Genomic DNA, 10,857 nt, shown 5'->3' on the forward strand with positions numbered 1-10,857 from the left:
CCCCCCCCTCCCCTCCCCCTCTAAAAAGCCACACATCTACTTTCATCTCCAGCAGCCCTACGGGCCGTGTGATTGGTCACGCTGCTGCAGAGTCACAGAGGGGAGAGGTCAGACTCAGTTACAGTTGGCACATTGTGGAGGAGACGTTAAATAAAAACAAAAAAGTCAAACTGTGTCAGAAATCCTCTTTATTTTTTACTCGTATGAAACTATTTAAGTAACTTCCCAAACTCAGATTAACATCAAATTAAGGGATTTTCAATGACTAAACATTCAATTAATTTGATGTTTAACCTCCTAAGACCCGAACTCTTGAATGGCGTGCATTTTTAATTTCTCTTTGCTATTTAGGCTGATTGGGACCTGAGAAAAATGATGTCCACATATGAGGACATTAGTTTTAAATTTCGATTACTGAGTGGCAGTATAATATCCTTATATGTGTTCACCAGGCCCTTGTTGAGAAAAAGTTAGTATTGTGGTCTAGAGAACCCAAAATGTGAGGTCCACACATGTGGACGCCAGGTCCTAGGAGGTTAAATGAGTAAAATGTTCTATAAACGTCTGTACAAGCTGAGACTCTTTTTTAATTTCATCAAATTAAAGAAACAAATCTAAAGAATTTATCAAGAGGTAGAACTTTATTTATTGGAAACTCCTTAATTTCATATTACTGTGACATGAAATATTTCCATATAACAGGAAACATAATATCACACAATGCTAATTTAAAGTTTTCAGTCTAAACTCTAAATAACATCTTCAGTTATTGACAAGTCACTTAAATTTGATGCTAATACAATCAAATGAGGCGACTTTAATTAAAGGGACTTTTCTTAAAATTAAGAAATTCATCATTACTGGAAAATTTACTTTTTGTTAATCTTGAAAAGTTTGACATTGATCGTTTCTGCATGAAAAGAGTTCCGCTGACTCAGCATTAAACTTCTGACGCTGTCGCATTCACAGTTAACTGGTTGAAAACAAGAATCAAAATCAACGCGGAGATCGACTCATTCCTCCTGCTTGTCAAAAGCTGGTGACTACATTACCCACGATGCAACTCCACCACAGACAGTTTGGTTGGAGGTTCAGGTGTGTCACACTAGCAGTGGTTAATGTACCACTAGTTGTGCTTTGGAGTAATGTTTTCAAGAGTGGGTCACCATGTTTGTTTGTGTTGTGAACACAAAACTCAGGTGAAGAGATGCACACTGCCGTGTCAACAAAGGTGAAGAAGCAGAAGAAGAAGAAGACGACGAAAAAGAAGCAGCAGAAGAAGAAGCAGAAGCAGAAGAAGCAGGAGAAGAAGCAGCAGAGGAAAAAGAAGAAGCAGAAGAAAAGAAGACTCAAGAAAACATGGACGTCAGCTTCGACCAAATGATCAGAAATCAGGTTTTCAACATGTTTGTCAAACCTCAAAGATTCAGTTTGTTTTGATGAGAAACAGTGAATGTAAACACAAGTGTTTGTGTTTCAGTTGAACAGTTTACTGTGCAGTTTAAACACATCTAACCTGGTTAAAAACACTTTGTCAAGTTGTTGTCCTCCGTTGTCACAGCTGTCCCGGGCAGGCGAACATGGGCAGCAGGTTCCTGTTGTAGGTCAGATACTTCACAGCGCTGCTCCTCACCGCAGCTCGAGTCTCAGCGTCTTCAAACCTGTCCTGTCCGCCCATCATCACCTTCTGCCTCCACTCATCGTCCTGCACAGACGCACAATCGAACACAACACCGTTTGGTATATACACGTGTTTCGACGGGTTCAGAGTAACTATTCTTGAGTTGTAGAGAACAGGAACAAAGAAAAACCCGTTTGATTTTTAAGATGAAAACTCAAACCTCGAATTTAGTCGAGGTGATCTGCTGAAGCTCCTGCTCAAAGTCGGAGAATCTGTCGTGATAAACGGCCAAACAGCAGCTCTGTCTGAAGAAGCTGCAGGAGAACGACACATGAACACACGCAGGGAAACTTATTAATTATTATTAAATCATTGATTACGATCAGATGTTACCAGGTGATATTTATTGGGATTTATAGGAGTAAAAAAATATATTAAAAGTTTTAATATAAACTATACTAAACTTTATCTTCTGTTGGGGACCAGATATTTTCATTGGAGGTGTCAGATTTTACCCACAAGTCACTGCTTTACAGATTATGATTCCACATGAAAATAAAAACATTTTAAATATTTTTGGTTTAAAGCAGTTGGGGACCCTGTCATATTTCAGAGCGACAACATGTAACATTTCTCCTTCAGAACTTTTTAGTTTCATTTCAACAACTTTTTGAGGCAAAAATTCTCCAGAATTTCACAATAAGAGCAAATATTAGAGAAAAGTCCAAAACATGAATAGAAATCTGTTCATCAGGACTTTGTATTTTCTTGTTTCCTCAGACATTAATCATCTCATGACCCCTGAGAGATTAGGAGGGGCCCAACTATATATTAACTGTATATAAAGTAGTAGCTCCACCTCCAGTGTGTTCATCTGTCACGTCCCATTTCTCTTTTAATTCTTATACTTTTACATCAGTAAGATCTTGAATGCAGAACATTTCCTGTTACTAAAGAGGTTTTAGATCGAGGTCTGGGTCCTTTAACTTCTCCCATCACTGTACTCTCTGTGCAAGGTCCGACACCACAAGAGGAAATCCTTATAATGTGGATGAACTGACCCTTTAAATAACAGTTCAGAATCAGTGAACCATTGAAGCAACCAAACACACGCACACGCCCAGAAGCCACACTAACTGTGCTGGCTGAATAACCCCCGGCCGCCACACGGTCAATCAATTATTTTAACGGCTCATGATGCTCCGTCAGCCTCCACAATGACTTTACGAGTCAGCTGAGCGAGTGGCGTAGCGAGGAATCGGCCTCTGTAGCGGGGAGGCTCCGGCTTTGTCTCGTCCTCCACCGGCCACAAAGACAGATTGGGGAGCTGCATAAACAGATTAGAAGGCGGGGGGGGGGGGGGAAAAAAAGACGTCCATGTCTGTGGGTCATTTGTGTTGAAACCTCAGAAGCAGGTCACCCGCTGTTTGACAAACACACACACACACACACACACACACACACACAGCTAAGTCACACCAGAAAACACAGAGACGACGTGAGGACAAAAGGCAGCAGGCCTGACCCTCTCCTGCTCACTCTTCTTCTGTGTCATCTGGACGCGCGGGGTCGTCAGTCACTGGTTCCACTACCTGCAGCTTTCTGAAAACACTTCCTCTCTCTGATGAAACACAACTTCAAACAGTGAAAGTGGCTCGTGGTTTTACTCAGAACTTGGTTATGAAAACAGCTATTTTTAAAAACCGCAGCACCTGTCATCTGCCGCATTTTAGAACCAAAATCTGACAAGACTGAAAAACGGCAACGTGTATTCTTGTACAATCACTGACACAAACTGCATAAATCTAATTATACCGCTGCAGGGACAAAATAACAGAAACACCACATGACACAATTACAGTGCGGAAAACAGCAATTTGGTGAAGAATCTTTGTTGACTACAAACTAAAAACAGACATCGTGTTCTTCACCAAACTGCTTATTTCAGCTGGTCTATTGTACAGGAAGTGTTTGATGTTTGTTTACGTCCCGAGTCTCTGACGCTAAAAAAGTTTTTACCTCTCCAATGAGAAAATAAGATTCATATTTATGACCTGGTTTTACTTCAGTTTGAGATTTATTCTGTTTGCTAGAATAAACAGCTGATACAGTGACAGTTAGCAGATAATAGAGGAGTATTTTCATCATTGATCCAGGTTATAAACAAAGGTCACATCACAGTTTACTCTGCAATGTGGGGTTATAACCAACATTTTGGGTGTGAGCACTTTGAGTTTGACCAAATAAAGTGGTTTACACAGCATGGACACGCTGCTGCTTCCGTTTCAAACCTGTCTGATTGTGTTTTGTTTTTTTCTGTCTCGTCAAACGTCTTTGAATCAACAGCCTGTTGAAGAATTAAACAGTTCCCAGGACATTGTTAACGGTACAGAAAACTTGTAGTGGCATAAAATCTGATGTAAATAACTAGACTGTCCCATTTCAAAGACTCCTTCGAATGCATCCTTTATTTACCTGGGCAACAAGGGCTCCAACTGGTGGATCCCTCGTGGCCAGACCTTACCCAAGATTCATTGCTGCGCAGCAAATATCCTCCATAGACCAGAACCGCCTCATTTCGTTTCGGGTTGCGGCCTCTGAACTGGGACACAGCTAAAGTCCTCACTGCTGTTTACATCACACGACTTCCTGTGTTCTCTAAAACCTCTTTCCTTGTCACTTCACAACATTGTTAAACCACAGATTCATTCGTTTACAAAATGGAAACTGGCCGGAAACTGTCATGAAGATGTAGATTTTCTTCCCTCAAATCGTGCGTGTGTGATTTGTAAACAGATCTGTCATCGGTTGTCTGTGTTTGTCCCACCTGTACAGATCGTGGATCAGGGCCTGGTGGTAGCGGCTCAGCAGCTGGCCCAGCAGCTGCTGGTGTTTCCCATACAGAGTCAGGTAATTGGAGACGGGGAGGGGCTTCAGAGAGAGGCAGGTGAGCGTCTCCACCAGCTCGAAGCAGTCCAGATGCAAACAGAAGTAGTTCCCCGTCTCCACTCGTCCGGTCACAATCCCTCTGTCCTGTAGCTTTTCATGAAAGAACATGGGAGTTAGTGAGAGAAGCTGGTCGTTCAGGAGGAGCTGCTGAGAGACTGATAAACCGCCATCGTTCAGCTCCGTGTTAGAGTGAGTTGATTTCTGTTGGGACGAGCGACGCAGCCATCCTGTCAAAATCCTTGTCAGTGGACACATAAGCAGATAGCAGGAGCAGCTAACTTAATGTTTGTCATGTTGATTCAAGAAACGTGTCCATTGTAGGAGCTGTTATTTCAGTGGGTCGACTGAGAACGGCCTGAACCGCTGCGTCGATCTCGGCTGTCAGTCAGAACTAAAGCAGACCTCTTTGAATTGATGATAAAATCAGAGCTGCGGGTCTGGAAACTAAACAAGGATGTTGGGACTGATTTTCAAAGCAGTGTATTAATGTGTCACTTCCTGTTTAGTAAAAGTAAGAATGAAAAGTTATTCTGCTCATGTCCGACGCTGGAGTTCAGTGACAGATCAGAAGCTGCACATTACCAGCAGTGGCAGTAACAGGAGTCTGAGTCTGAGTACAGTGCAGGTTCCTGTGTTACACCCAGTCCTGTGGGAGTGTCGGGCTGTGTTCCCACTGCAGGTGCAAGTGGCTCACGTCTAATATTCCCCTCCCATGATACGACACATCTTTTCTAATAAGTCTCAGCATTTTCAATTGAGATTTGGGCCGTTTTCATGTGTGTGGTCCTGAGTCTGTGTCTAACAATGACACTGGAATTCAAGTAACTTTCATGTCCGACCTGATATCTGTTATGATTTCTGAGGCTGTGCAGACGGAGAGCAGCTATATAAAAATCCAATTAAAATCGTGGCTCTCTTCTTATGCCTCTGCGCCGGCGACAGTCGAGGCCGGAGGCGTCGAGTCTTCGTGTTGTCCGTCCCGACGTCCGTCCTGTTCCCGAGAACACTCCGGGGAATTTCTTCAAGTGCTTGAGCGAACGTTCACTTGGCTTGTGTGTGACATCACTCGCTCACTCTCTCCTCCCTGATCACCACGTAGGGAGCGCTGTGTAGACGACTGTACGATGAGCTCATCCGCAAAATGAAGAAACACTTTCCGATATCACTCGGTCATTTTCTCCGCTCCGCTCACTGATCATTGATTGTACACTACTTTCCATGATGCATTGTGGGATACTATCAGTGCACTATATAGGGTATAATAATTATCACTATATGTTCGGACAGCACCACAAAATATATACACGGAGTAGTGAGTGATTTCTGACACAGCCTTGGACTCAAGAAGAAACTGATTAGATTTTCAAAAGGTCAAGGTCACTTTGACCTCACAGAACACGGTTTAGCAAACCGCCGGAGCAGCGAGTCCCCGGTTCGACTCTGCCCTGCGTTTCTTGTCTAAAAAGGTATAAAAATGCACAAAAAAGGTCAACAAAAAGTCAAAAGAGTTTGTACGCTAATCAGCTGCAGCCGGACTGGTTGGCGGAGCATTACAAGGCGTGGCGAGGTGGTAATCTGGTAAAGGCTCCTGTGTTTCACTTGTTTAAGTCTCTGTGAGCTCGTCAGGTTTACCGTCCTGCTGCTGTTTCTCTACACGTGGATCAGTTCAGGAGAACTGACCTGTTCAGACCCGTGTCACTGGCCACACTGTGAACACACCTTACTGAGAGAGAAAGAATGATTGTGGGAAAAGTGCTGATGAGCAAACCAGAGAAAAACAAACACTGACTCTTGGCGGAGAGTAAAAACTTACATGTTTCACAGTAGGACCAGTCAGGTTGCTCGCAGACGGTTTAGTAACGTGCAGGTAGTTGTATCCGCCAGGCAGCTTCCCACCTGAGGAGAGAAGGAAACACATAACACAGGTTTGAGTGTTGATGTGGTTTATATAATTCATGCTGTGACAGAACACATGAAGATCCATCAGCGTGTGAATAAGACGAAAACTCAGAAGAAGCAAAAACAGCAGTTTTTGGTCGTTTCATTAACTGATTAGTCGATAATCATCAATTAATTGTTGATGAAACAAAAATGTCCAGGACTCTTGTTCCAGCTTCAGTTTTTTTTTATCATTGTAAATAAGTGAAATATCTTTGGACTTGAACAAAACAAGAATGTGAAGTCGTCATCTTTCACCCTGGGAAGTTGCAACAGGCTTTTCCCCCCTATTTTCTGAACTAAGACTAAATGAATAACCAGGTAAATAATTGTTAGTCGCAGCCGTACTCGACAATAATGAAACAACATGTGAAAAATGTAGTAAATCATATCATGATTCATATCAACTATCACTGTGTTTTTATCAGAGGAACATATCCATATAAGATTAGTTTCAGTGCTGAAATACGCACTAGAACCAAAACTGGGACAAAAGCAGATAAATTATAACATACATTTCACAGTGAGCATCCACCCACAGAGGAAAACAGAGCCGAGGCAATAAACTCATGCGGCGATACGGCATCTCTGCTCTCCCTCAACATTGAAATCCCTCTGAAAAGTTCATGTGTGTTTCATCTCTGAGAGAGGGGCGAAGCAGAGTGGCTGTTGTGTTTATATAATGTGTGGAGTGGCCTTGGTTACCCTGAATACACGGCAGCACAATACGGCATTGTTACGCCGGGCTGCGGTTTGAGTGTCCGCCACAATAACATCGACGGTGGGTGGGTGGGTGAAAGATTGGAAAATGTTTCACAAAAGCATAATGAAAAAATATTGGCAGCACAAATTCTCTCAGATAAAAGCAGACAAAAACACAGACGGACAGGAGGAAGGACTTGGAGCAGGGGATCGAGGTAAACTCACAAACCCTGAAAATATATGGAAATATGAGCTCTGCTGCTCAATGTGAAGGAATTTTGTATTTATGATAAACCTACTTATTACTGAATCGAATGAAAGAGCAGAGAAGCAGCGAAGTGGGACGAGCTCCGTTCAGACAATGTTGTGTGACTCACAGTTGGAGCACTTCAAGTCCTGGAGGGACATGAAACCGGATCAATCTGGATGAATCATCAGTATAAAAGATGAACAGCTGTGCAGAAGAATATCCCGCTAACTTCTTCTCTGTAGCAACGGCAGACGAGGCTCATGGGTATTATAATATCTGGAGCCATGGGAAACTGACGACAAAAAAAAACAAACAAAAAAAATCCCCTGAAATAATCAAACCGGATCTTTAACAAACCTACACGATCATTCCATTACAGAGGAGGATCCTGTTGGTGTTTCTCTGTTCAAAAACCTTTATTTATACAGGGAAGCTGAAGGACATTGAGGATATCATTAAAGTTCCTCCAGACATGTTTTAAAATCTGCTCTGATTAATATTTTGTTTAACATCGTTTTCCCACATAAAAAGTGAAAAGAAATGGGAAAACTGGCTGGAAGCTCATCTACGCTTTATTCCTCATTGAGAAATTCTGGATCAGGCCTCATGCCCCGCCCACCACCACCTGCTTGCTCCAGGTGGACAGGTGAAACATCAGAGAGACTCAGCCACAGGTTTCAGCCTCAGTCAGACCCAGACTCAGATGAGGAATCTGTTCAGACCAAAATCTCAAACATTTTGAGTTTGTTATTCAGAAATCAAACCTCGAATCTTGGCCTGTTTGTACAGCGGGACGAGACGATCCGTTTCAGGCGGGGGATCGTCGGCGGGATCCAGTGTCGGGTCAAAGAGGGGCAGCATCGCGGCTGCCAGGTCCCGGCCCACCTCCTTGGAGTTGAAGTGGGCGTGCGACCACTCGTCCGTGTGGTAGCAACGGGAGAACTTGGTGAGCGGTCCGGCGCCGCAAACGGCCGAGTCGCTGGTGTGGAAAGCGGCGTTTATGACGAGTCGGCTGTCGAAGACCAGGAAGGAGTTGTTGATGCTCGTGAAGGCGTCGTAGTCGACTCCTTTATTGGAGAGGTTGATGAACACCTGGAAGAGGAAAATCAAATCACGATCAGATTCAGAGTGAAAGTTGTTGTTCCCTCAACTGCCAGTTTCATCCTCGTCTTTTCGTTAAATAATAATAATTTACAAGTTACATGAGAAAATCTTGAGAAATCTTTCTGTTGTCATTTATACATCTGTTTGCAGTCAGTTATACTTGCTTTGTGTTTTTCATCTATCAGTCGCTTTATTTGTCCCCAGTGCGGAAAGTGGATATACAGAGGTGCATAAAAACACAGGGCACATAAATACAACAGCAAGACCAAGAGATAAAGGACAATAGGTCAATAAAAAGCAAACAGAAACAGCGTGTGACATTAAAGTGTTTAAATGTGTTTTGGCTACAGGGAGTCTGAAGAGGGAAGCAGACGGCAGAGACCGACTCTGTTGATGTGGCGGGTGGCAACGATCACCACGGATTCAGCTTTTCTTAAGATCCTGCTGCTGCTACAAACATTTACCACCATATTTATCATATTTTACAAACAGGACGTGAAAACAGACTCAATACAAGTTGTTCTGTATCTATTTTTACTTGTTTTCAGTTTGTGTCTCTGTGGCAGTTTTATATCTCTTTATACTTGTTCTGTGTCTTTGTGGTCAGCTGACTTTTCATGATCACGATTGTTCTGTTGAAAGCCTGTTCTGGAGCTTTCGATCATATCTCACAGTCTTCATCAGCAGATGTATTTTGCTCACGTGTCACAAAACTAAAACGCTCAAAATCTCCAGAGTTGAACTTCAAGTGGAAAAGTACAAGAGGAGCTCACGATCATGAGAAACCGCTTGATACAGTCGAAAACTCCAAAACAAGTAAGTGGACATTGAGTGGAGACTGTTTCAACTGGATTACTGATGTTTGTTTTGAAGAGGCAGAAGGAAGATGAGAATCAACAGCACACCTTGATGAGAGCAAAATGAAACTCTGATCAGATGAATGAAGTTGGAATAAAGTTTGTTTCTCACCACAGATCACTGAGTGCGTCACCGAAGCTGAACAAATGTGTTGAATTCATTTCCTTCCTCAAGCAGCGTTTGCAAAGTCACATCTTTGAACATTTTGAAGCCCGCACCGTCTCGCAGTAAACACAACTCTTACATGGAGAATATCGGGGGACAAACAAATACACAGACAAACATAACCAGACAGCAGAATCCTCCGCTGTCTGAAACAATAAAGATGGGAAACACACCAGAATAATTTTGTGCCTGACAAACACACGCGGCTTCCAGGAGGGAAATTAACATCCAACCAGCAGCCACATGCTGGTGAATTCAGCTTGTCGAGCTTTTCCAGCTCCACCAGACGCCTTGGCTGCTCACCCACCATTGTTTGGAGAACGTTTTATTTTGTAGGAACTAATAACTGGTTGTGTAAACAGTGTGAGAGTTAGACCTACGCCACACTGCAGATGGAGAGGCTCTGCGTCGGTGGTGAACGACGCTGAGGTGAGAAGGTCGGGGTGCTCGCCGTTTTTCATCTGGGCCAGCAGGCAGTTGTGGTGGACGTGGACCTCGGCCTTCTCCATGGCAGTCGCCGCGGCTTCCTCCACGGCGGGGTCACCGAAGCAGGAGACGCCGGGTTCAGGAGGCGGGAGGACGAGATGGATACGAGACCCGTGGACGCCAAGGCCGAGCAAAGTCTCCACTGTGGTGTAGACATCGATGTTGTTTCCGTACACGATGGCTTTATCTGGTGACCAGCGAGAGAGAAACGGTTAGCATGGTGTTGTCATGCTGTTTCCAAGTTTCTTCAACATGACAGAGAATCTGAACAGCAGCAGAGACTCAGAGAGCTGATCCCCTCTTTAAAAAGACTTTCAGCAGTAAGAGTCCTCTTTGAATATCTAACTGAATTTCATGATCATCCATCCAATATATATTGAGATATTTCCGTCTGGACCAACAGACCGACACCGACATGAGAACCACGTCACATATCTACAACTGAAACTGAAGTGATATGTGCTCGTACTTTTTAAACGGCTCAGCTCAAACAGGAGAAGCTGCTTTTTCTGCTCCTGATTGACAGATGTGAGACGCCATGATGGTTTCTGACTCTCTTCTTACAGAGTGAAAAATAAAGAAAACTTGTGCTCAGTTTGGGTTAATGTTTCTCTGTTTTACTCGTGGTTACTTGCGATTGTAGGGACGACAGACGCTATATTCCAAATACAAACTCTACAATTAGAGAAACTTAGAAGTGACCATGAAGCATTGATTTCTAAAAAAACAATTTCTAAAACTAAAGACTATTTTGCAAAGGAGCTCTGTCTTTTCACTATTGAGG

General features: G+C 43.3%; 1 protein-coding gene across 1 annotated transcript in view; it reads right to left on the minus strand.

Annotated features, from left to right (window-relative positions):
- Positions 1–1,468: 1,468 nt before the first annotated feature.
- The window catches only part of cfap61 (cilia and flagella associated protein 61), a 38,121-nt gene continuing 28,732 nt past the window's right edge, over positions 1,469–10,857 (minus strand). The window contains exons 19-24 of the mRNA XM_087170414.1: positions 9,968–10,260; positions 8,225–8,552; positions 6,384–6,466; positions 4,449–4,660; positions 1,842–1,935; positions 1,469–1,705 (exon numbers count right to left, since the gene is read on the minus strand). Coding sequence (XP_087026540.1) covers positions 1,556–1,705; positions 1,842–1,935; positions 4,449–4,660; positions 6,384–6,466; positions 8,225–8,552; positions 9,968–10,260 — 1,160 coding nt within the window. The 3' untranslated portion in view covers positions 1,469–1,555. The remainder of the gene's footprint in view (positions 1,706–1,841; positions 1,936–4,448; positions 4,661–6,383; positions 6,467–8,224; positions 8,553–9,967; positions 10,261–10,857) is intronic.

The sequence above is a fragment of the Seriola lalandi genome, unplaced genomic scaffold, assembly GCF_002814215.2.
Source record: "Seriola lalandi dorsalis isolate HSWRI2012SDOR001 ecotype SW California unplaced genomic scaffold, Sedor1 jcf7180002054947, whole genome shotgun sequence".
NCBI classification, from domain to species: Eukaryota; Metazoa; Chordata; class Actinopteri; order Carangiformes; family Carangidae; genus Seriola; species Seriola lalandi.